This window comes from Impatiens glandulifera, chromosome 2 (assembly GCF_907164915.1).
Source record: "Impatiens glandulifera chromosome 2, dImpGla2.1, whole genome shotgun sequence".
Taxonomy (NCBI): domain Eukaryota; kingdom Viridiplantae; phylum Streptophyta; class Magnoliopsida; order Ericales; family Balsaminaceae; genus Impatiens; species Impatiens glandulifera.
This window is the reverse complement of record NC_061863.1, coordinates 23,451,578-23,478,780: the sequence shown is the minus strand read 5'-3', so window position 1 is coordinate 23,478,780 and position 27,203 is coordinate 23,451,578. Positions and strand designations below refer to the sequence as shown.

The 27,203-nt window shown below is 35.1% G+C and overlaps 3 protein-coding genes across 3 annotated transcripts; 1 reads left to right on the top strand and 2 right to left on the bottom strand.

Annotated features, from left to right (window-relative positions):
- Positions 1–4,987: 4,987 nt before the first annotated feature.
- On the top strand, positions 4,988–6,049 carry LOC124924505 (cytochrome P450 CYP749A22-like). The gene is made up of 4 exons (XM_047464534.1): positions 4,988–5,328; positions 5,395–5,476; positions 5,546–5,638; positions 5,849–6,049. Exons 1-4 carry the CDS (start codon positions 4,988–4,990, stop codon positions 6,047–6,049), a joined length of 717 nt encoding a protein of 238 aa, XP_047320490.1.
- A 16,585-nt stretch (positions 6,050–22,634) lies between these two features.
- LOC124927991 (putative receptor-like protein kinase At3g47110) lies at positions 22,635–24,653 on the bottom strand. The gene is made up of 2 exons (XM_047468506.1): positions 23,421–24,653; positions 22,635–23,121 (listed from the first exon to the last, which is right to left on the bottom strand). The coding sequence occupies exons 1-2, from the start codon at positions 24,625–24,627 to the stop codon at positions 22,754–22,756; spliced, it is 1,575 nt and encodes a 524-aa protein (XP_047324462.1). The 5' UTR covers positions 24,628–24,653; the 3' UTR covers positions 22,635–22,753.
- On the bottom strand, positions 24,651–26,078 carry LOC124924504 (LRR receptor-like serine/threonine-protein kinase EFR). Its single transcript, XM_047464533.1, has one exon. It carries the CDS (start codon positions 26,076–26,078, stop codon positions 24,651–24,653), a length of 1,428 nt encoding a protein of 475 aa, XP_047320489.1.
- Between the last annotated feature and the right edge of the window lie 1,125 nt (positions 26,079–27,203).

Sequence of the window (27,203 nt, the reverse complement as noted above, 5' to 3'; positions counted from 1 at the left end):
TACGCCCTATTAGGCTTTAAAATACGTTTTCCATCAATAATATTATCATTAGGCAAAATAATCTTCTTCATTTTACTTCGAAGATAACAATATGGAAGTGGGGAAATCTCACGAATCTCCGGCCAAACCTCTTTCTCACACCTCAAAACTTCTTGCACCTGAGATTTATTCTCATTTAAAATAATATTATGAGTCGAGAACTCTGCGCAAACCTAATCCTTGCATCATACTCAGGATCATACTCAACGGATTCTTCCTCAGAAACCTCATGAAGACCACAGTCGGCTCGCCAATGGGATAAAGCGATTTGTTTGTGGTGACATTAGACATACTAGAAAAGGGGGATTAAATATCATCCTCAACCTTTTCAACATGCTCCAAATTATCAATTAAATCTAAGATTGGATGTGAGATCGAGGGCACCCTAACATGGTATATGACCAAATGTAAATCATTTCTCATAGGGGAACTAATGGGAGAAACATGGTTAATAGTCTCAGGCACGTGTAAAAGAGGAGAAAAATGCTCGATATTTGCCTTGACTGTGTGCATCTCCGTCTTAGACGAATACTCCATAACATTTACATGACCCTTATATGAGGCGGGACACTCATGAGAATGATGAGAGTCGATAACAGTGGAATGACCTCAGATCCAACCTCATGACCGACCTCTTCGCCTAAGCACACTATGACATCCTCGACATATATGGCATCAAGACTCAATACCCGCTTATTATCCACCACAACAGTTAGCCATTCAGTATTAGCGAGAGTCAAACGAATCCGATCCACATAGAGAGGAGTCACCACTAATTCCTTAACACATGCTTCTAATTTCGTCGGACTCGTAGGATGAGTTGTCGATAAAGGTTCAATATTGGTATCATTATTAGGATCAGAACAAGAACTAGTATTCGTCGTTATTAAAATCACAGTAGAGCATTCTGGCCGAACCATAACCTTACAATCATGTGTTCTATTATCCACAAGAAGGACTTTTGGATATCTGATGTTCGACTCAAAAGGGCCACAAGAATTCAGACCCAACCTTCATCGTTTTCACTTTGATAACTCTCATCACACTCAATAAATCCACCAAGATCATTCCCTACTCTACGGAGAATAATAGAGTTCCATAATAATGTAGACATTCCAAACAAACGAATCAAGATACCATTCTGAGTTGAACCTATTTCAGACCTCCTAGTGACGTGTTTTATTTCATACGTTTGTCTATTCATATCCACAACATTAAAAATGCCACTCTTAACCTGCAATTTCTCAATGACGATCGGTCGATCATTAACAAGTCGACAAAGTCTATCCTCCATCAATGGAATTACACAATTTCACACCATAAAGCAACGTACCTTCCATGTGAATTATAGCCCGACCAAAATTCTCCATTATTAGGACTGGAACCAAGTCGCTCCTTCTTCCTTGATGATAATCGAAGAGATTTACGGATCAACTTCAAGTGATTCTCATTCTCTTCGATCGATCTCTCTAAGCCCATCTTAGATTCTAAAATAATCACAACTGCAGGACGATCTAATAAGGTTTGAAATTTGAAATAGTTACCACCGACCATTATCTTTTTTGTCCAGTCCAACCATATAATGCACCTTCCTAAACCAGTAGCTATGATGGTGCATTGACGACGCGGGAATCCGACTGCGTGTAGCTAGGAACTATGTTGGTGTGAACCGGCATCTTCTCCACACAGTAGTTTCGAATTTGATGGGTTGGACGCCCCACCAAGTATTAACTCCTTCCACTCTCACTAATAATATTTCTAATTCTAGTCTTTGATTTTCGCATATTCTCTCTAAAACCAGACCCGATAGGTTCCTTAAGAGGTGAACGAGAAAGTCGGCTGAAGACCGACGGTTTACGAAACCCTTCGACTTCTCATGGTCCTTTTGAGAATTCATCATTCCTTTGGTCGCTTAAGCGAACATAAGGTCGGCCGTCCACAAGACGGACAACGCGCGCCCTCCCCTACCAACCCAATACCAGTCATCATCTTGAGTCTGACTGTTGATGCGAACTCCACCAAAGAACGGTGAATTAACAGCGTCACGACTGTTTCTCATAACCAATCCAGATTTATAAAACTATAGATAATATAATATACCCAACTGAACACTGACCTTACACAAAATGTTATAATCAACTCTTTCAACAAAATGATAACTAAGATAATGAACCAAAACAAGCAAAAAAGAAGAACATTATACCAATTTGTTAGAATCCGATCATGCAGAGATTAAACCAATAGATAATGAGTTGAAATAGAACGATATGAATAAAAAAATTTACATCATCAAGAACCAAAAGGAAGAATCTGAAAAGAGAGAAGGAAGAAAAACTCATCTCCAATGACATTGTCTCCTCAGCTCCCACTTCCTCTCTAAAAAAAACCTTTAAAATATAATTTTTTTCTTTTGCTTTTTTATTACAAAGAAATGAAAGATTCAGGATATCTTGGTTACTACCTGACATTTTTTCACATTTGTTTGTAGATATCTTAAAATAATATAATTTAAATCCATAAATGGTCCAAGAACTTTGAAAACGTTTTCTCATTATTTCTATATCATTTTTATATAGCTAGCTGGTTTGACTAATGATTTCCCTCCCAAGTCCCATTAACTCATATATAAGTATGGTATATGTAACTCCTTTGGCAATAAAAGTAATTAATTTGAGCACTAAACAGGGAGAAACATGTTGCTCTATGTCTTCGGCTTTGTTCTCATGTGCCAATTATGGGTTCTTATTAGAGTTCTTTACAGAGTCTTGTGGAGACCAATTCACATAAAGAAGTTGATGAATGCACAAGGTATCAATGGCCCTTCTTATCAGTTCCTCTATGGCAGCACCAAGGAGCAGATGAAGATGATGATTGATTCCATGACCAAACCCATGGAGAATCTCTCCCACCAGATCTTTCCCAAAATCATGCCCGAACTCCACCGATGGATTGAACTCTACGGTTTGTTCATATTTTGTATTATCACAATTATTTGTTTAAATGATTGAGGCGTGAAAACTGGAATTCATAATCATGAGAACGAGTGAGTTACTGCACTCTACCACTGAACCATAAATTAAAGTTAGGGACTACAACATAATGTAAGAACAATTTTAGGGGTGTAAAACTTAATGAAAGAAAAAATTTCAAAACAAAATATGTATTTGGGGAAAATCAAATTCATGATAGAATATACGCGACTTATCTTAAAAATCACTACTAATCTATTACATTTTTAAAAGATTTGGTAACATTAAGGTTTAGTAAGTATATATATATATATATATATTATTTTTTTGGCTGGATTTAAGCAAAGTATAGCCTCTAGATAGATTGGTCCGGACTAACTAAGCTATGAGTCTCCACATGTATTATTACAAATGTGTAACATTTCAAAAAAGAAAATTAATTTGTTGTTTTTATATGGGTGTGACAGGGAAGAATTTGGTGACATGGACTGGTCCAATAGCTGACATAATTGTATCAGAACCAGAACTTGCCATGCCAAGGAAATACTATTCAACATAAACAAGGCTTATCTAAAGATAGAAGTTGATGGTTACTTTAAGAGGTTATTGGGTAATAGCATTGCCACTTCTGAAGGTGAAAGATGGAAAAAGAAAGTTCCAATCAAGCCTTCCATACAGAGAGCCTAAAAAATATGGAACGAGGTGTCAAATTTATTTACAAAGTTGTAAAATTCTATTTATGTATATAAACTTGTCAAAATGTGTCAAAATTATTTAACATAACGGAATGTCTCAAACGGCGTTAAGTTTTTATCCACGTGGATATTTATTTTTTATATTTTTTTAACCTATTTTTTAGGTTTCAAACAGACCTTCTTTTTCTATTTAATATATAAAATTAAATAAATAAAATTTTCCTTCTTCTACCCACCATCATCTTCATCCCCTCTCTTCACAAGTAGGCAACCCACCATCATCTTCATCCCCTCTCTTTCACAGCCGCCGCAACCAATCTATTCACATTCAAGAACTCAACAAATGGAATCTCAATCTCTAGAGAATGTCGCAAGCTGTTTTTGCTATTCCTTTTTTAACTAGATCATTCATAGACTTTGATATTACTGTTAGGCCTGATAATACAGACTTGTTTCGTGATCTGATCATCGGATGGACCAGTTTCGATCAAACCATATAATATCTGTAATAAACCTACGATTGAACTCTGTGATTGAGGATTTAACTAAATGAGTTTCAAAACCCTAGCTGAAGCGATCTTGGAACTAGTTTTTCCTTCACGAAGAACAATCAGAAACAATGACAAACAAGTGACATATCACATTTAACTTATCAACTCCAACTTCGATTATAGTTAAAGCTAAAATCTCAATAACCGTTTCTAGAATCTCAATTTTATTTTTCAAAATTCTAACCATCACAGTTGACCGCTAAAAACTTATTGTTCTAATCCCCTAGCGAAATCGGAAATTGCAGGCAAATTATTTAAATGAAATCCAGAATTTCCAGTTTGATGTTTAGCATTGAATATATAACCTATTACTTTTTCTATTGAGAAGAACATAGGGTGAAATTCGGAGAGAGAAGACAAAGTGGGTCTGAGAAATAGTGAATGAGATTTTAGAGATTAAGATTTAAATGAGAAGAATATGAATCGGTAAAGGAGGAGAGAGAATGAAATTTTTATTTATTTATTTATTAAATGTAAAGAAAAAGTCTGTTTGAAATGAAAAAAATAAGTTAAAACAAAATATAAAATAAATATCCACGTGGATAAAAAATTAACTCCGTTTGAAACATTCCGTTATGTTAAATAATTTTGACAAGTTTGTACATATAAATAGAATTTTACAACTTTATAAACAAATTTGACACCTCCTTCCAACTTTATAAATAAAATTGACATTCTTCCCCCAAGGAAATACTATTCAACATAAACAAGGCTTATCTAAAGATAGAAGTTGATGGTTACTTTAAGAGGTTATTGGGTAATAGCATTGCCACTTCTGAAGGTGAAAGATGGAAAAAGAAAAGGAAGTTCCAATCAAGCCTTCCATACAGAGAGCCTGAAAAATATGGTTCCTGCAATGGTTGGCAGCACAAAGAGAATGCTGGAGAAATGGAATGAACAACAAGGAAATGAGATCGAAGCATTTGAAGAATTCAGATTACTAACTTCAGAAATCATTTCAAGAACAGCATTTGGAAGCAATTATGAACAAGGGAAAGACATATTTGAGTTGTTAGCAGAGATGTGCAATATCTTTGCTAGAAATGTTTACAAGACTAGACTCCCTTTTGTTTGGTAAATTAAATTCATCTTTAACTAACAAGAAAACAATAACATAACATTATAATTTTCATCTTGCAGTAAAATTTGGAAATGTAAAGATGATATAGAATCAGCAAGATTGGAGAAGAAGATACAAGAATCTGTTACCCGAATCATAAAGGCAAGAGAAATCTAGATTGCTTCAAAGAGTCATGAAGATGGTGACGATCTTCTTGGATTGCTGATACAGGTTAACAAAACCAACGATGAGAAAAACAGGATTAGCAATCAAGATCTGATCGACGAATGCAAGACATTTTACCTTGCAGGACATGAAACCACAGTAACCTCACTTGGTTGGACAATATTTCTTCTAGCAATCAATCAAGATTTGCAAGAAAAAGCTAGAGAAAGAGGTGTTGAATCTATTTGAAAGGAACTTCCTAATACAGAAGGCCTTACAAGACTAAGAACAGTAAGATAAAAATAATAATACCCATATGGAGATTTAGTTTCCAACTTTAACTATACTCATTCATTTTTGTTAATATAGGTGAACATGATCATAAATGAATCACTGAGGCTATATGCTCCTGTGACTAAAGTGATAAAAAATGTTAAGAAAAAAGTCAGATTGGGGAAGATCATAATTCCAGCTAAATCCCATGTTTCTGTTCCAATATTGGCAATTTACCATGATCCTGAGATTTGGGGAGAAGATGTTTATGAATTTAAGCCAGAAAGATTTGCATAAGGGGTTGCTAAAGCTACAGAGAATAATCTGGCAGTTTTCATGCCATTCAGTTTGGGGCCAAGAATTTGTTTGGGAAGCAACTTTGCAATTAATGAACTGAGGATTGTGCTCTCAATGATCTTGCAGAAGTATACATTTACTCTTTCTCCTACATATATTCATTCACCTTTTCAGGCTCTTACAATTCGCCCACTACATGGGATTCCTTTGGTCTTTCATTCCAACATCTAATTAGGAAGGAGTATGAGTTAACTTTCTTGTTATGTTCATCTCTTGAATTTAATAAATGATAATTTGCTTGTGGCTTGATTTACTATATAATGGTAATATGCTGTTTCTTATTGAACTAACATGTATTCCGTGGCACGAGTAATAAAAGTATAAATCGAGAAAAAAATTACGGTTAAAATGTGATAACATATTTAATTTACTCTCACATATATATGTAAATTAACCACAACTCTCGACCCGACAATCCAGACACTTTGAAAATTAAGCATTATATATATATATATATTAGTTAGTTAAAAAGTTGAACTTATATGGTTAAAATGTCCCGCGTTCATAGAATTTGGTGCTGAATTTAAAATATAAAGTCTTATCAGCCTAGTTGGTTAAATGATTGTACTTGTTTTGTTAGGTTGTAAGTTTGAAACATACCTATAGCATTTAAAATTTTATTTTTAACCGTTTTAAGTTTATGGGTGGGTCAACCCACAATCTGACCCAAATATTAATTTACTTTCACATATATATCTAAATTAACCACAACTTTCGACCCGGCAATCCGGACATTTTGAAAATTAAATATCATTATATATATATATATATTTTACACAGCTTTGGACATTCAAAACCAATCACATTCTTTAACTAAAACATTTATGAGAATCAATGTGAAATACTCACAAATATGAATGGCAATCGGGAGTTGGGACAAAGAGAAATTTGATGAAATGACCCTAAAAATGCTCTTAAATGCGCTGGTGACCACTTCAAAATATTCTGCGTAACGCAAAGGGCATGATCATCTCGCGATGCCCTTCGTGTTATGATCTTTCCCTTCACGTCTCTCTCCTCACTGTTTTGTCTTTTTCCTATTTTTCCTCTCTCTCCTCAGTGCTCTGTCTTCTTCCCGCTTTTCACAGAATTTTTCATCGCGAGACGATTCTGCCATTCGTTTTACGCGACGCGGGTAATTTCTTCAAAATATTTTGAAGTGGTCACCAGCGCAATTAATTTTATGCGCTGGTCACCCGCGCATTTAAGATGCTTTTTAGGGTCATTTCATCAAATTTCCCGGGACAAAAAGTAGACTTACCATACCCTATCTAGTTATATTTCAATAATTCAGTTGTTTTTTTAATAAATTTAAATATGACTCTATTTGGCCGATTATACTTAATCATTGTTTAATATTCTCGAACTTAATTTTCAAATAATTTTTATTCAAACTTATTTTAAATTAATTAAACAAAATTAAGTTTAAAAATATTAATATAAGAATAATTTTAAACAAATTATTTTATTAAAAAAAATATGAAATCAAGTTTATACTCAATTAAGACCTTTCATCCGGCCATGTTTTTCCAGTTTTGAATGTACTTATATAATTTTTGGGCGATTCAAATTGATTTAAATGATAATTATCTTCCTTTCTAACATTAAAATAAAAAAAATAAGGGAGCCGACTCGAGTTACCCCTTCCACTTCCGACATGGATTCCCACCACTGCAATCCTAACTTCAGTCGTTGTCAATTCCGCTCTCGGCCTCCTACCCAAATCCCAAACCCAACTCAAAACCCTAACCCAACTCGAAACCATAACTAGTCTACCAACCCTATTCAATAGGGTGGCCAAAAAATCCGATCTGAAAGACCCGATCCGTTGATCCGGCTGATCCGATCCAATATTTTTACCGGATTTCCGAATTTGATACGGATCGGGCAAAAAAAAATTCCGGATACCCGAAGCTGATCCGGTGATTTTTAAAATTTATGAAATAAACAAATCCAAACAAAAATATTATTAAATAAATCTCTCTCTTCCTTTCTTTTTCTTCCCGTCTCTTTTTACAAACCCAAACCTAAACAAAAATAAAAAATCTCTCTTTCTACCATTTATTTTAATTTCTTCCTGTTTTCCTTTAGATCTGTTTGTGAATTTCTCAAATCGTCATTAGTCATTGACTCATTGGAGGCTTGGAGGCTGAAACTTCTGTAACTTGTAAGTCTAACTCTCCATCTCTCTTGTTTATATAAAAATTACAAACCCTAAGTCTAAATCTCCATTCTCTTGCCTCTCTACAAACTATAGCCACTCTATAGATCTAGATTAATCTGATTTCAAACTGATTAACCACCTTCCAATGGTTAATTGGTAGGATTCGGCCATGCAGTCACTGATTGTGGACTAACTTCTTCAATAGACGATATTATGGTTAGATTTCGTCATCTTGTAGGCTTTAAATCGGTTTGTGAGATTCATTCTTAGCCTCCTATACACTGATTCATTGAGAGAAAGTGAAAATTAATGGATTTGTGGATTCAATTCAAGTATACTATATTTTTGTGCAATGTCATTTGTAGATAGATCACAATGGAATCAGCCTCATGTAGAAACCAGAATTTAAGTACTAAGCATGAGCTGAATATTTCTAATGCATAACTATTAAAGAAGTCAACTCCAAATAAATCCATTGCCTAATGGAACATTCTTTAGTTACTTTTGATATTCTGCAAGAACAAGCTAAGTCTTCTACATGCTTCAGGAAGAAACTATAAGAAGCTTCAGTCATATATTAGTTGTCAAGAAGAATCATATATTTGATGCTTGAGTGTGTTGTGAAGTTTAAGAAGGCATTTGATAACTTGATATTTAGGGACTCCTCTTTCCATAAAGAGATGATGAAGGTGGGTGGAGGTCCTAATGATGAGGATTGGAGAAGGGTTAGTCATTTCATGCCAATTTTGAAGATTTTTTATGATGCTACTTTGATGTTATCCGGTTCTCGTTATGTCACTTGTAATAGTTGTGCACAAAGTGTATTTACCATTGGTGTAGTGATCTCTAATTTGTGCAAAAATGATGATGAAGGATGTAGGAAAATGGCACAACAAATGAAAGTGAAGTATGATAAGTATTGGGGTGACATTCTTAACAACAATTATTTGATATGTATCTCTATGTTACTTGATCCGAGGCATACGATGCATCTAGTTGATTGGGTTGTGTATAATTTCTTTGATGATACCAAAAGCACAATCTTGAATTTGAATGTGAAGCTTCTTATTGATGAAATGTTCAAGCTCTACACTTCTTCAATGCCTCAAGAAGACAATCAAACAAGTTCCTCTTCAAATAGTTCATTGAAAAATAGGAATGAGAATCGTCAAGTTAAAGTTATGGATTTTGCAAAGTTGTTGACTTCAAGGTTTTAAATGGAGGTTGATTTTGATATTTTTAAATTTACTAATATTGATATATATAAGTTGTGAAAGGATCGGTGGCACCAATAGAGACAGGGGGTCTTTTGGAAAAACGGTTTGAAAGGAATCCTATTAAGGATTAATATCCCTTTCTATTCTTCACAAACATTTGCAAACTCTTGAAGCAATTGAAGTGTGGAAACGTTTTCTTGGATTTGAAGCTAAGAACGAATGAAGGACAGAATGTAAAAGACACAGAGAGTTGTTTATGGATGTTCGGAGCAAAACTCTCCTACGTCACCCATTCTTCTAACCACCGGAAGGATTCACTATACTTTTCTTAGAATCAAATACAGTTTCAATGCTAGCTAACTGTTGAACAAAATAGACTCTATTCAACTTACAAAAGGTTTAAGAATATATCACTCATCTAAACAATACTTTGATTCTATCTCTCTCTTGATGTACAAAACACAATAAACAAGTGAGCAATTCGTAAGATCGATTGTAAGTCCGGCAGACTCAATCTTGCTCGTCGGTTGTCCTTGAGGATCTTTAAATAGAGAACAGGTATCAACAGTTGAATCTTCTAAATTAACACTTAACAAACACTCATTGGACAACCTCCATATTACACAGGGACAACAGACACTATGCACAAAGATTGTGGACATACCATCTGGTAGTGCGCCGAATATTTTTCTAGGATTGTCTTGCAAGAAACAAGTAGTGAGAATAATATTTGCTTAAGTGGCATTCATTCATTAGATGCAACTGGATGTCGTATTGATCTGCACGGATTAGTGGAGCAGGAGTAGCGTACAACCAGTTGATTGTGGGTAGACGGATGCTAACTTCAAGCAACTACTGAAACGAGGCATTAGATGTGCTCCATTAGACTGCCAAGTCTAATGAAGTTAGACGCCCCCGTCTAATATCAGGATCCATTAGACCACCAAGTCTAATAGAGTTAGACGGCACGTCTAACTACGTGTCCCTTTAGACTAGTCTGAAGGAGTTAGACTCCATGCGTCTAACTTTCATCGGTTAGACAGCACGTCTAACTACGTATCTGTTAGACTATACGTCTAACTACGTAGCTGTCAGACTACACGTCTAACTATGTATCTGTTAGACTACACGTCTAACTACGTCTTTTAGACTACACGTCTAACTACGTTTGTTAGACTGCACATCTAACTATGTATCTGTTAGACTGCACGTTTAACTACGTATCTGTTAGACTGCACGTCTAACTACGTTAGTTAGACTACACGTCTAACTGCGTCTCTGTTAGACTGCACGTCTAACTACGTCTGTTAGACTTCACGTCTAACTACGTATCTGTTAGACTGCACGTCTAACTACGTATCTGTTAGACTGCACGTCTAACTACGTATCTGTTAGACTACACGTCTAACTATGTATCTGTTACACTGTACGTCTAACTACGTCTAATAACCAACACGTCTAATGAACCTGATTCAAGCTAAGTCTAAATTAGCACGTTTTGATGCACCTGCACAAAAACAATTAAACGCCTTAGTTTCATTCTTATTTAAGTTTTACACAAATTAATCATCAAAATACCGTTAGTCAAAATAATTTGACCCTCAGTCAAAATAATTTGACCCAACAAGTTGTTTATTGTTGATTTTTATAGGAATGAAAGATTTAAATACAGAGCAATCAAGCTTTATAATTGATGATGAGAGTTATGACTTAAGTATATCATTCAAGAACTAGAAAAATGTCAAGGTACATCATCTTATAATGTTTAATTGAATGAATCGCTGAGGTAAAATATGTGAAGATGTTTTGATATTGTGTTGTTTTGTTTTTTATAGAATATAAGCTCAGACATTTTGGGACTCACTGGAGAAGAAGCCACTAAAGTAGACAGAACTTCCTGCAAGGCTGCAGCCTACAAGTATTATAAAATGTTGGGTCACTTGGGTGGACCAATATCTTTTTGTTTTAAAAAAATTTTGATTTCATTTTGAAATTTGAATTATATATTTGATATGTATTGCACTTATGAGTTGAATTCTGAGATCCTTAATAGAACAATTTCAATTTTCTAGCATATGAAAAAAATTAAAAAAAATTAAAAAAATTGGATCAGCGGGTATCCAGTTGACCGATCCGATCCGGTGTTTTAAGATCAGATAGTGGTCGGATATCGGATTGGATACGGATCGCAATTATTGAAAAAATAGAGTCAGATATCCGATCCAAAACACCGAATCGGATCAGATCGGTAGGTTTGTTCACCCCTACTATTCAATTGATGATAGTCTAATGACTAATTCCTACTTCTTTGGGCAGAATCAACATCATTTGATCATATGTAAGCAAGTAAGTTCATTCAGAATGATATTATTTTTTAGAAGAAATTCTCTACATGTTCTTTATGTCAGCAAATCTTGTAGGTGGTAATTTAGATGTTTATGTTTGTCTAGAATGTCATTATTTGTTGCATTATCTTCTTTGTCTTATATAGAGATTAATCACCAATTTCATCCACAACATCTTCTCATATTACTACTACCCACAAGAAGCATTTTCAGATGCAGTTTATGATTGGAGAATGTGTTCTCAAAACAAAACGATTTTGTATAAGAGATGATCAAAATAGAATGAAATAAAAATAACAATAAAATACAAGTTTAGTGTGAAAAACCTCTATTCAAATTGAAAGTAAAAATCACGGGACTAGTCAGACCATTTAACAATCCAATATCATCAACAAAGTTACAAACAGAGGTTCACTCTAGATATAAACTAGAGTCACTAATCAATTGAATCAACATCACACAACAATCTTGGCAATTTTGCAATTCTTGTTCACTTCAACTGACTTAGAAGACCCAAAAATAGATCTTTACCGTTTATAACTTAGCTCTAGAAATAACCACCAAGTGCTCAACATTTGTAGTCAATCAAACAATGCAAACTCCGACAAACAAAAATTTTCTTCAGCTGCTACCTCAAGCCCTTGAATATGTTTTTGCTTTGATCTCTCTTGTTGTTCTCAAAACCTAGTTAACCTTAATAAAAAATAAAGTCCCTTCATATTATATATTGTGGGCCTAAATAAATCCCACACCGAGTTGGGTCTCTCAAACTAGAAGGACGAAACCCAACAAACTCCCCCAATCGACTAGTTGGAGGGTAATGTCAAACCGACAACCGAGCGACATAACTTGAACTTGTTTCGTGACAACACGTTTTCATCATATCTGATACATTATCATCTGTACGAATCTTTTCGAGTTCTATCATCTTCTCATCTAAAGCATTACGAATCCATTGATAACAAACTTCAATATGTTTCGACTTTGAATGAAATGAAGAATTTTTGGCAAGATGAATTGCACTTTGATTATCACAAAATAAGACGTACCTTTCTTATTTCAACTAAAGTTTCATTGTGAAATTTTCAACCGCAATAACTCTTTTGTTGCCTCAACAACATCTATAAGCTTAACTTCAGTAGTAGAAAGAGCAACACACTTTTGCAATTTAAATTTCCAAGGCACAAATTCCCCGACAAAAGTCATCATAGGCTTCTCAAATCCCAAAATTAGTTGAATATTCGTCGGTTTCCAGAGATATCTCATAATCCACTTCACAACTTTTTAGTGATGTCTTCCCGAATTTGATAAATATCTACTCACCAAACCAACAACATGCGCTATATCAGGTCTAGTACAAACTATAACGTACATAAAGCTACCAACTACTGAAGAATATGAAATGTTCTTCATAAAAAACTTCTCATCATCAGTAGAAGGACAACTAGTATGACTAAGCTTAAAGTGAGAAGCTAAAGGGACACTCATTCCTTTAGCTTTGTCCATATTGAAGCGTCGAAGAACTTTCTTAATGTACATCTCTTGTGACAAATGCAAATTTTTGTTATCCTGATCACGGATAATTTGAATCCCAATAATTTGAAGTGCTGGTCCTAACTCTTTCATGGAAAACGACTTACTCAAAGTCTCTTTTAGCCCATTGATTTTAAAAATATTTCTTCCAACAATCAGCATATCAACAGAAAAACAATAAAATCATTATTAGAGAATTTTCACACAAAAATGCATTGATCGGTCTTCTTCATCTTGTACCCATGTTCAATCATAACTGAATTGAACTTTCGATACCATTGACGTGGTGCTTATTTCGAACCGTAAAGACTCTTCACTAACTTGTAAACATAATCTTCTTTCAGTTTGTCTTGAAAATCTTCTAGTTTCTCCATATATACATATATCTTCTTCTAAATTCCATAAAGAAAGACTGTTTTTACATCCATTTGTTCAACTTATAAATTATGTCTAGCAACTAAACCAAGAACCACACCAATATATTACATTTTCACCACATGAGCAAAGATCTCGCCAAAGTTAATACATTTTTTTACGATAAGCCTTTTAAACCAACCGAGCTTGATATCCAGTCTGTGAAGTATGCACATCTTTCTTCAACTGATAAAGTCATCGATTTTTCAAAGCTTTTTTGCCCTTAGGCTACTTTGTTAGCTCAAAAGTGTTATTCACACGAAGAGATTGCATCTCATCCTCCATGGCATCCATCCATTCCTTTTTATTTTTACTTTCCAATGCTTCTTGAAAACTCTCAAGTTCTTCAACATCAGTGAAAAATACATACTCATTTGCTGAGTATCTAACTAAAGGACGTCCTTGTCGAGTAGACCATCTTGGTTCATTAGAAGGTATTGACTCCTCAACATTTTCATTCCCTTGCTCATTTTCATTTCCAGTACTAAATTCACTTCTAGAGTCAACATCAACAAAATTATTAGTATTTAAAAATTATAAAATGTAAGCCCATACCTTGATTTTCTGTTTGATCATTGTTGATGCTTATCAAATTAAGAGAAACTGGAATTGAATTCATTTCAGCCATCTCCTCATTACTTGAGTAAGAACAACGTCGTCTACTTTGTCGATATGTTCAATGGTATAATCCTCCATGAATACAACATCGCGACTATGAATAAGCTTCTTATTAACCGAATCAAAAACCGATATACAAACTCATTCAGTCCATAGCTGACAAACACACACTTCTTGGTCTTGTTTTCTAACTTTGACCTCTTATCTTTGGGAACATGCACATAAGCCATACACCCAATTACTCGAAGATGATCATAAGAGATATATACCACTCCAAACATGGTTTGGCGCATAAAATTCAAAGGAACACATGGTGTGAGATTTAACACATGTACCACTGTACTCATTGCTTCACCCCAAAAGTATTTTGACGACTTTGCTTGTGAAATAACACATCTTACTCTTTCCATCAGTGTCCTATTTATTCTTTAAGCCAATCCATTTAACTGCGGTATTTTCATAGGCAATTTTTGGTGACGAATATCTTGTTGTCGACAATACTCATCAAAAGGTCCAATGTACTCTCCCCCATTATCTGTTTGAATATATTTTGCCTTTTTCTAGTTTCTCTCTCAACTGAGACTTGAAACACTTTGAATATGTCAATCACTTGATCTTTCGTCTTCAATGTATAGGCTTAAACCTTTTGGGAATTGTCATCAATGAAGGTTACAAAGTTGTATGCACCACCAAGTGATCTTGACTTCATTGGCCCACATACATCAGAATGTACTAAGTCTTATAATTATGACTTTCTTTTTGATTCAGATGATCTAAATAACACTTGTCTTTGTTTTTCAACCAAAGCATCTATTTAAGTGCACATTTGAAACTCCACATAACATATTTTTCTTAGCCAACATAAATAAGCATTTATCGCTAATATGAGACAAACATTTGTGCCACAACTCAGAAGTAGAATCAGTTTCACAAGTGTTTATATAACATTTAAATATTTCAGAACGAACAATATACAAATTCGAAAGTCTCTTACCTTTAGCAACAACCATTGGTATCCTTTTAAGCTTCCATTCATTGCCAGAAAAAGAATTACATAAGTCTTCATCATCCAATCTTCCAACCGATAAAAGATTGAAGCGGATATCAGGAATATGCTTAACCTGTTTTAGAACAAGAGTAATACCATTGGTCATCTCCACAGAAATATTACCATTTTCATACACTTGAGTTTGATCATTATTTCCCACACGAGCAATACCAAAATCACTAGCCTCATATATTGAGAAAAAAACATGTCGTGATGTAGCATGAGTAGAAACATTACTATCTACAATCTAATCCATCTCATCACAAGACACATTAACATTTTCAACATTATTATAATAAACAATAAGGAAATCATCAACAATAGTAACATCATCATGATTTTTATCTTCTCTATGGTTGGAAGTAGTGGTTGTATTCTGATTTTTCTTCTTCTTCTTCAATTAAATTTTTTTTTCTTGATATGGTCTTCAGACCAAAATGATTACACTCAAAATTTGCCCACTTATTAGAAGCCCCACAATATTTGTTACAATTACTTTCTCGCCATTTATTTATCCACTAGTTTCTGTAACCAAGACCTCAGATTGTAATGAATAGTCTTGTGACTTTCATCTAATCTCTTCATTCAATACATTATTTTTACTAAATCCATTGAGAGAACACCACCTAAAGTAGAATTAGACAGAGTTGTTCTAAAAGTCTCCCATGAATTAGGCAGAGTACCAAGTAAACATAAGCCATGTATCTCGTCATCAAAGCTGAGTTTCATCGCCTCTAATTGATTAATAATTCATACAAAAGTATTCAAGTGATTAGTCATCGGAGAACCAACTTTATACCTTAAGGACATCAATTTCTTGATCAAAAACACTTTGTTATTACATGTCTTTCTCACATACAATTTTTCAAGTTTAGTCCAAATAGTACAAACATTAATAATATAAATCACTTGGTTCAGAACATTATCATTAACCCATTGACGAATATAACCACATACATGTCTTTGCAAAAAATTCCAATCATCCACACTTTTTTCAGCAGGCTTAACTAAAGGGAACACTGAAAAATAAAAACTTTTTACATACAACAAATATTTCATTTTAGCCTTTCAGATATTATAATTGGAATCATTCAAACTCATCATTCTAGATTCTTATACTCAAACAAAACCAAGCTCTGATACCACTTTGATAGAAAAATATATTCTCAAAACAGAACGCTTTTCCAATTAACTAAGTATAAGAGATGAGAAAAATATAATAAAATCAAAACGACAATACAAGACAAGTTTTAGCGTGGAAAACCTCTCTTCAAATTAAGAGTAAAACCACGGATCAGTCAGACCAATTAACAATTCACTATCATCGACAATGTTACAAATAGGGGTTCACTCTAGATATAAACTAGAGTCACTAATTAAATTACATCCAAATCACATAACAATCTTGACAAATAACAACAAAGAGCAGAAATAATAAGATCAACCAATCTTATCAATTCTGCAATTTTGGTTCACTTCAACTAACTTAGAAGACCCAGTAAACAAATCTATACCATTTAGAACGCAACCCCAGAAATAACAACAAGCTATCAATGTTTGAAGTCGATCAAACGGTGCAAACTCTGACAAACGAAAATCTTCTCTAGATGCTACCTCAAACTCTTGAATCTATTTTTGCTTTGTTCTCTCTTGTTGTTCTCAAAACCCAGTTGACCTAAATGAAAAATAATGTTCCTTCATATTATATACTATGGGCCTAAATAAAACGCACACAAACTGGGTCTCTCTAATTAGAATTACAAAACCCAACCATTTATGTTATGAGTCTAGGATTAGATTTGCCTACTTCTGCCAAGAATGTGATGATTTTGCCGGAACTCATTTACTCTCACTTATTCTCCCATCAAAGATGATAATGATGATTTATTGTGAAGAATGGCTCTATCTCGACAAGGTTACTATTGTGTTGAGTTCCATTATGTTTCACATGCTCAACGTGTATACTCGGAATTAGAGGTATGTTTTACTAACATTGGATTTACCACTTATATATATAAAAAAAATTAAAATATTAAAACTAAATATGCATATGGATAGCTATACATATTATATCATAACAAATTTACTAGTTGTAAGATTAGGTATATTTTGATTTTCAAGACTTGTGATTTTAACTTCTTTTTCACGCACAAGGTAAATAATGGTGGTTATTCTTTATTTAAAAAAAGAAAACTAAAAGTATTTATAAAAAAATATTTATTAAATATGTAGGATATTTGGACAGTAAATGTGATGAAAATCTCAATAGCAAGGGAGCCATGTAGAGCCTCGTTAAGACCTCTTATTAGAACTCTAGTCCCCACTCCTCTTATGGTGTAGATAATGGCTGTCATAGATGATAGTTTGATATAAGATCATTTTGAACATTGAATGTATGACCTATTAGAAATTAAAGTAATAATAATAATTAATGTGTGTTTTTTGTTATTCAAGATCCTTTTAGATTGTCCAAGTCTCTTAGTCTTATCTAGTAAATAAGACTCTTCATGTCTCTTAGTTTAATAACTAAGTTTTGTTTTTACTTTATATAAGTTTGTAATAGTGTTCTTATTTCAACAAGTTCAATAAACAAAATTTAATTCCAGTTTGTTTTCATTCTGTAAAGTCTTTATTCACTTTCTAATAAGTTTCTTCATGGTTCGATCATCGAAGTCCTATTTGTGACTTCGTTACATGGTATTAGAGCTTTGGTAACATTGGTGAAGAAGGTATTGTTGTTATTTGATATGGAAAGTAGTGTTCGTGTAGCTGGACTCGATTTGGAGTTGTTAAACTTGTCAAACTACCTGATATGGAAGACCTGTATGGAATCGTGCCTGGTCGGGGAAGACTTGTGGGACATCGTCGTAGACGACGATGATGTAGCTCTTGAGGATGTTTCTGAAAATGCAGAAGCATCGAAGAAGCAGAAGAGACTCAACGCGAAGGCATAATTTGTGTTGAAGAGGTCAATTTCCCATAATTTGATCAAAAACATCATCGACTGTGGATCTGCTCGTGAGATCTGGGAAACGCTTGATCGTCTTTTCAACAAGAAGAACGAGGCTTGTCTCTAGATTCTTGAAAACGAGTTGGCAGCCGCAAAGCAAATTAGATTTGTCTTGGAGTTCTTTCTTAAGTAAAGACCATATGCTCATAAATTTCTTTATTGAACTAGATAAGAAAATCTTAGAGGCTCGAACAAAGAGGCATATTGTTCGAGGACTTCGACCCGAATATACACCATTCATCACCTCGATTCAAGGTTGGGCTTAAAAACCTTCACTTGAGGAGTTTGGAAATCTTTTGTAATCTAAAGAGTCGTTGGCCGCACAAATTGTTGGAACGAGTATAAAGGAGGAGTCGAATAATGCGTTGTTCGTGAAGAAATCAAGCTGAAAAAAGGGAAAGTCGAAGAAGGAAGAAACATGTCAGGATTCTTCAAATACTCCTAAAAAGCCCCTTAAGTGTTTCAGGTGCGGTAAGACTGGATACTTCAAGAGAGATTTTCGAGTAAATTTGGATGGAAATTTTGCTAGTTCAAATCTCGGAGAAAAGTCTGACCAAAGTGTTGAGGAGGACTAGGACAAGACTTTTCATTTCGATGTGATGACTTCGAAGGAAAATCAAACATAGTCGTCTCATGGTAAAAATGAGATCAATCAAAGGTGGATCATCGATTTAGGGTGCGGACATCACGTTACTGGAGATGATTTTATGTTCTCATCAAGTCGAGTTTATAATGGGGCGGTGGCATTGTCATGGCAGATAACTCGGTTCACGAAGTTAAAAATGAAGGATCGGTTGTCATTGATAGCGACAAAGGAGAATCTATTACTTTGAAGAATGTCTACCACGTTCCAAGAATCCAAAAGAATCTCTTCTCGGTTGTAAATGTTGTAGACGCCAGAAATCTTGTGTTGTTCGATCCACATGACGTGAAGTTCTTAAGGAACGTGAAAGAAATTAAGGCGGATGTGGTTCACACTAGAACTCGGGTAATTGATCTCTTTGTCCTTTCAGCATCAAATTCGTACATTGAAAAGGTGAACGACAAAAGAACCTCCTTTCTATGGCATGCAAGGCTTGTGCATGTCAATATGACTAAGCTCAATGTTATGTCTTCAAAGAAACTTGTTGAAGGTCTACCTGAAGATCTGAGAATTGAGGAGGGTAGTGTGTGTGAAGGATGTCAATATGGGAAGGCTCATCTACTTCCATTCGACAACTCTATATTGAGAAGTAAGGATCTTTTGGATCGATCAAGTTCATAGTGACTTGATGGGACCAACTCGAACTACCTCATACTCGGGAAGTAAATATATGTTGATGTTTGTGGATGATATTTCTCGGTTCACTTGGGTGTACTTCGTGAAAGAGAAGCACGAAGTGTTCTCTAAATTTTTTGAGTTCAAGGAGACGGTAGTAGGAGAACAAGAAAGGAAAATTCGAGTACTGCGGACATACAATGATGAGGAATTTTGCTCAAAAGAGTTTGAATTGTGTTATAGGCAAAATGACATAAAAAGAGTACTCTCCTGTCCTGAGACCCCACAACAGAATGGGATAACCGAAAGGAAGATTCGACCCCTTACAAAGACTTGTAAGTCGTGGCTGCATATGAAAAATATACCAAAGTAGAGTTGTGTTGCCCATGTCATCAATCGAGTTCCCCTTAGCCCAAATGAGTTCAAATCTCCATTCGAGATGCTTTTTGATTTTAGGACAAGTGTTAAGTATTTTTGAGTTTTTGGATCTACTTGTTATGTCCATATTCCAAACTCGAGAAGGAGCAAATTGGATGCAAAGGCAATTAAATGCGTGTTCGTCGGCTATGACTAGAGAAGGAAAGGGTGACGGTGTATGGATCCATCAACCCACAAATGCATTGTATCGAGAGATGTTGTTTTCGACAAAATTTCTTCGTACAACATGAAGGATGTTGAGGAAACTATTTAGACTAATCTTCCCATTCCCACGTCTACGAGAAGCTCCTATAGTAGTGATAATAGTGACAGGGGGAGTCCTGACTTAGCTCAAGATACTTCGTTCGATGAAGGAGCAGAAAGTGAAAAGTTATCAAGAAGTCCACATCATGAAGAATCTAGTCAACAAAAGAATGGGGAATCTCGACCAAAAAGGAACATTGTAAGGCCTTGTTGATCCACGGATGATAATTTTGTAACAACCATCTCTTGTTTATTGGCAAACACAATATATGACGAGGAGCCCACTTCTTATAATGAAGCAAAGAATGTCAAGGAATGGGTGGCAGCAATGGAGGAGGAAATGCATGCTCTCAAGAAGAATGAGACATGGAACGTCGTTCTGAAGCCTCCTGATACTCAAGCAGTCACATGTAAGTGGGTGCATCGAATCAAGCGAATGTCTGATAGAAGCATAGATTGATACAAAGCTAGATTGGTCGCTCGAGGATTCTCGCAGAAGTATGGAGAAGATTACGAGGATACATTAAGCTCAGTTGTGAAGATGACGTCAATTCACATTGTGTGGGCCTTAACAACAAGTTTCTGATGGAAGTTGTGGCAATTAGACGTCAATAATGCATTTCTCTACGGAGAACTTGATCGTCCAATATATATGGAACAACCACCTCAATTCGAGAAGAAGAATGGTGACCAATTGGTTCGTAGACTTAAGAAGGCACTATATGGATTAAAGCAAGACCCGCGTGCTTGGTATGGAAAGATTGAAAAATACCTTCAATTTTGTGGGTACAAAACTTTAGAATCCGACTCAAGTCTATTTATAAATAAACATCAAGGGCAGATGGAGGTGGTACTTCTTTATGTGGATGACGGGCAATAACTATGATGAGGTTGCTCGTCTACAAGATGAGCTCTCGCTTCGCTTTAAGATGAACAAGTTTGGTGAAGTTAGAACTTTCATTGGTCTACAAATCAAAAATTTTGATAAATGATTGTTTGTATCGCAGATCAACTACGCAAAAAAGTTGGTAGATAAATTTGGTATGAAAGATAGTAAAAAGAGTTATATTCCTCTCGACATAAATCCCAGACTCAGTCGAGACGAAGGAACATGTCTACCAGATCCTCGTCTGTATCGTTCTCTTGTGGGAAGTCTGATTTATCTGACTATAATAAGGTCTGACATTGCTTATATAATTGGAGTGGTGAGCCGATACATATAGGAGCCAAAGAAACCACACCTCGAAGAAGCGAAGAAAATTTTGAAGTATATTAATACCTCACTAGATATTGGTCTACAATAGAAGCGGAATACAAAGCATCAGCTCACGCAGCACAAGAGTGCATATGGCTTCGAAGACTCTGGGAGGATTTTCATGTCAAGTTTGATCAGTCAATTCCTATCCATGGAGATAATTTGAGTGCTATTAAATTGGCTTCAAATCCTCTATTTCATGCAAGGACAAAACACATTGAGTTGGAGTATCACTTTATTCGTGAAAAACTACTAGAAGGAATCACTGAGATGGTTGCAGTAAGGAGTGAAGATAATGTTGCTGATATCTTCACAAAAGCACTTCCTAAAGGTCCTTTCGAAGATTTACGATCTAAGTTGGAACTAGTTCATCGGACATCACTTTAAGGGGAATGTTAGAAATTAAAGTAATAATAATAATAATTAATGTGTTTTATTGTTATTCAAGAGCCTCTTGGATTGTCCAAGTTTTTTGGTCTTATCTAGTAAATGAGACTCTTCATGTCTCTTAGTTTAATATCTAAGTTTTGTTTTTATTTTATATAAGTTTGTAATAGTGTTCTTATTAACAAATTCAATAGACAAAACTTCATCCAGTTTGTTTTATTCTCTAAAGTTTTTATTCACTTTCTAATAAGTTTCTTCATGGTTTGATCACCGAAGTCCTGTTTTTGACTTCGTTTCAAAAATAGGAAAGGACACTGCTTCTGTATCTGAAACGATATGTCTTGACGTCGATGAGGCCCAAAGAGCTCTGAGTTACCCATCTTCTAAATAGAAAGGCCACGAGATAGTAGACAAACACGATCATCACGCATTGATTCAATAAATTTTTTGTATCTTATTGTTGAAGACTTAGAATGAGAAAGAAGAACAAATACTAAAAACAGTTTGGAGCATTAAAATTGAACTGGAGATATCTTTCCATTTTTATTTCTTTATGATGCATAACAATATTTAATTTCTTATTAAACCCAGTGCTACAAACTACATATAATTTAGTATCTATTAAATATTAGATAATTTTCTTCTATGTTACAATCACTCTCTTATATATATTAATAATTATATTTATAATGACTTACATACTTTATACTTATTTCAAGAGTTGATAAATGTGTTAGAGATATTCCTGAGCTTGGAAAGAACATCCTTAATATTGAGACGAGCCTCAGCAGAATCAACCGTGCATAGAATCCCAACCTCAAGGACCTCATTTAAGCACCTCCATTCACTCACACAACACTCTCCCTTTTCACTCAAAAGCTTGTCCATGTTCATAACAATATTACAATCCACCACTTCATTTACTCTATTACTTTCCAATGCATTTTCCACCCATTTCTTCAAACTCAACCCTCCCACAAAACTCTCATCCGTCGGACCTCTCCCCGTGAACAGCTCTAGCAATGTTATTCCGTAGCTATAAACATCTCCGGCAGCCCCTGGTTTCTGTCCCATCCCGTATTCTACAACCCATGTAAATAGATGTGAGTCCTTTTGTTATAACTTTTGTTTACGTTATTATTATCTAAAAAAATCTACATTTTAGTGTGTTATCTAAAACAAATATATGTATACCAAATATTATACTATAATTTATCTCATTATCTATCAAAATTATTTGTATATGAACTATAAATTAGATCATTACTCAAAAAATACTCAAGATTATGATCCTAATTTTACTTTTCTTCAATATATTAAGGTGTTCATAATTGAAAGAAAGCTTAGTAGATCTGAGATCAAATATGAAATGGAAATGAACCTGGAGGTATGTAGCCAATGGAGCCCCTTAAGCTGAATGTGTTGCTTAATCTAATAGAATGCTCAGGATCCTCACAACCTAACAACTTTGACAACCCGAAATCCGCCACCTTTGCGGTCATGTCATCGTCCAAGAGAATATTGTTTGGCTTCAAATCGCAATGCACAACCTGATCTTCACATTCATTGTGAAGATAGTTTATCGCATTCGCAACATCGATGGCCACAGTTAGTCTTTCCAAGATGCTAAGACCGTCTCCATTTGTATGCTTCCTCTTTCCGGTTATCCAATCCTCTAAGCTCCCATTACTCATCAACTCATAAACCAAAGCAACAAAATCCATATTCTTGAAATCAGTGCTCGAGCAAGCCGTGATCAGCTTGACGAGGTTTCGATGCCTAACGTTCTTCAATGCCTTACATTCCGCCATAAATGTCTTCATCGACCCTGTCTGATCCATATCGATGACTTTAATTGCATAACACTGTCCTTCTTTGCAAATCCTCCCTTTATAAACCGACCCAAAGCTCCCACGACCAATCAAGTTCAATTGATCAAAGTTTTCCGTTGCCATTCTAATGTCATTGTAGGAAACCGCCATATGTTTTCCCTTAAATGACTCCGAAAACACCAACACTTCGTCCTTCACTTGATTCTTCCTCATACAAATCATCCATAAAACGGAAATGCACACGGCCAAGAGGATTAGTACGCCAATGAGTGTAAAGATCAGGATTAGTCTCTTTCGGCCTCCAACCCCGTTTTGGTGGCCGAGATTTTGGTTTCCTTGAAGATCGACAAGAGTTGTGTTGGCGAACCCATATGGGATTCGTCCTTCAAAGTTGTTGAACGATAAGTTTAATAGTTTTAAAGCTCTGAGGCTCTCGAGCTCAATAGGAATGGTGCCGGATAACATATTTGAAGAAATATCAAGAATTTCAAGCCCTCTTACTTCTCCAAGAGATGATGGAATTGAACCTGAGAACTTGTTATTCGCCATTAATAACTTCTCCAAGCTTTTGCATTCCGAGATTGAGTTGGGTATATTACCTGAGAATAAATTGTTCGAGAGATCAATGGCGACGAGGTTGTCCAGCTTTCCGATATCTTGAGCTAAATTCCCCGAAAAAGAATTTTTCGAGAGATTCAAGATAGTGCTCAAACTGCGAAGACTTAGGATTCCTTTTGGTATGCTTCCGTTGAGCATGTTTCTCGACAAGTCCAACTTAATCAAATTCTTAAATTTCTCGAATTCTGTCGGTATGCTTCCCACCAGTTTATTCCCTGAAATGGAAAGCTTCCCACCAGTTTATTCCCTGAAATGGAAACCTTGTTCAACTTCTCAAGATTTCCAATTGAGACCGGTATATTTCCAGATAATCTGTTACCCGACAATTCCAACTCCTGCAAATAAGTTAACATTCCTATCTCCGGTGGAATTTCACCGGAGATCAAGTTATGACTTAAGTTCAATAACTTTAAGCCACGCAATTTCCCAATAGACGCCGGAATTCGGCCGTAGATTCGATTCCCTCCCATGTACAATTTCGTCAAGTCCTTTGAAAGACTTCCAATCGATTCTGGTATTCTCCCTTCTAGAAGATTCCCATCAATGGCAAGATACGATAGACGAGTTGCATTGGTTAGAGAAGTAAGGAAACTTAACCCATCATCTCCATTGCTAACAATCCTATTGTAACCAATATTATACATTTCCAAGTCTTGAAGATTCTCGAGGCCTGGCGGCACAGACCCTTCTAAGAACATCCATGACATGCGAATACTTCTAATGCGGGTAAGATTGTGTAAGGAAGACGGGATAGAACCAGTGAACTTATTGAAGCAGAAGTTAAACCCTAAAAGATTTGGAAGTGAGAAGCCAATATTAGTGGGAAGATCACCTGTAAGGTCATTATCGGCCAAGACTAGATAAACCATTGATGACATATTGTAAACAGATTGAGGAACATTTCCACTAAGGTTGTTTATAGAAAGATCAAGTATTCGGAGATTCCGAAGGTTTCCCAGCTCCGACGGTATACCTCCAATTAGACTGTTCGTACCCAGATTCAGATAAGTCAACGACGATATGTTGGTGATCGATAAAGGAATCTGTCCAAAGAAACGGTTACGTGCCAGATTTAGTCGCTCGAGCTTTGAGAGGCGGCTAAGGTCGTCGGGTATGTTGCCGGAGATTTGATTTTGCATGAGGTCTAAATTGACAAGGTCCGAACAACGGCTGAGGTTTGTCGGGATTTCTCCATTGATAAGGTTGAAGCTTACATTTAGATTGTTCAGACGGAAAAGTTTTCCGATTTGGTCTGGAATTGGTCCGGAGAGCTGATTGTTTTGAAGAAGTAGGGACGTTAAGAATGAGAGATTTCCGATGTGGGGGCTAATGAGACCCCCGAGACCCATGCCGGAGAGATCGAGTTCGACGACTCTCTGTTGGCTGCAAGTGACGCCAGTCCAGTTGCAAGGGGAAGAATGATCATTGAGCCAATTGGAGAGTGGGGTTGTATATGAATTAATGCTTAGGAAATTGGATTTGAGTGCAAGTAAAGCTTGTTTATCAGTATCTATGGTAAATTGAGTTGCAGAGGAGATGGTGAAGAAAATGGCAATAGAGAGGATAATAGTATAGTTGAAGAAAGCCATTTGAAAATGCAAATTGAACTTAAAGCTTGATCTGGTTAATTGATGGTTGGAACTTGGAACCGGACATGTGTATTTAAATGTTGTTGTTTGTTTTTGGTCTTATCTTCAATTTTTTAGAGAAGAAGACAATGTCAATATACACGACTAGTAGTAAATGTGATTGTGACCCAAGTGAGAATAAATATATTGTATTTGACTGATTCTTCTTAGTGAGTTTCCATCTCTTTTCCCCTTTAGCATTTTCAAATACTCATCTCGAGATTTACTAATATGATTTTGTATATGTTTTATCCTTACAAATGTGACATATAGTTCAGGTATGTTTTTAGACATTTTAATAAAATTGTTCATACCTTTGAAAAAATAATCTAGGAGTCCATTAGTATATAGACAAGATTAAAATAAAGCAATCGATGAACATATCTTGAACAAAAAAGAGTGAGAGTGGAAAACGAGAAATAAAAATTTCACATTTATTGATTGTTTGATTGATTTGTATGACTGGATAAATAATAATCGTAGAAGTACTTCGGAATTTGTCGTGAAATTTTCGGGATTACAGGATTCCGGATAAAACACTACAAAAATGAACGTTTTTTCTTAAGAGTATTCAAAAATTTTGAATATTTTTGTGGTGGTCAAAAATATTTTGTGGAGTGTCCATAATTAATTTCGTGATTTTTAGGGTCATAGAACTCGAGTTATGGCCTCGCAAAGTTTTTTTTTTCAAATGTGTTCTGAAAATTGTAGAATTTTATTTTATTTTCGTGGAAAATAATATTATTAACTTTTTTGCATTTTTTTGGTATTTTTCCAAAATGATTTGAATGTCAAAATTGGTTGAAGGAAAAATGGTTCGGTGAAATAATGAACTTAATAGATTCAAGAGTTTTAAAATATTTTGAAATTGGAACTTGGAGGCTAAAATGGATCGAATCTGAAGTTTAAGGGCCGAAATAAACTTTGCGGAAACATGAAGGATGTGTCTGGAGAGCATTTTATCTTTTTATTTGTTTTCATAACTTCAGGGTCTAAATGAGAAACTTTAAAAGTCCACATGCCCGATTGAACAAAAATCCGGAATTCAAGGACAGAAGTGTCAATAGAAAATAACTTCTTTTATCA

Bases quoted from the DNA above. Each gene is read 5' to 3' on its own strand.
- LOC124927991 (XM_047468506.1), bottom strand. From the start codon at position 24,627: ATGCTCAACGGAAGCATACCAAAAGGAATCCTAAGTCTTCGCAGTTTG. The intron at 23,122-23,420 runs GTTCATTTCCAT...CATGGGTTGTAG, and splicing joins CATTGGCTACATACCTCCAG to AATACGGGATGGGACAGAAA.
- LOC124924505 (XM_047464534.1), top strand. From the start codon at position 4,988: ATGGTTACTTTAAGAGGTTATTGGGTAATAGCATTGCCACTTCTGAAG. The intron at 5,477-5,545 runs GCAAGAGAAATC...TTGCTGATACAG, and splicing joins CTGTTACCCGAATCATAAAG to GTTAACAAAACCAACGATGA. The intron at 5,639-5,848 runs GTAACCTCACTT...TTGTTAATATAG, and splicing joins TTGCAGGACATGAAACCACA to GTGAACATGATCATAAATGA.
- LOC124924504 (XM_047464533.1), bottom strand. From the start codon at position 26,078: ATGGCTTTCTTCAACTATACTATTATCCTCTCTATTGCCATTTTCTTC.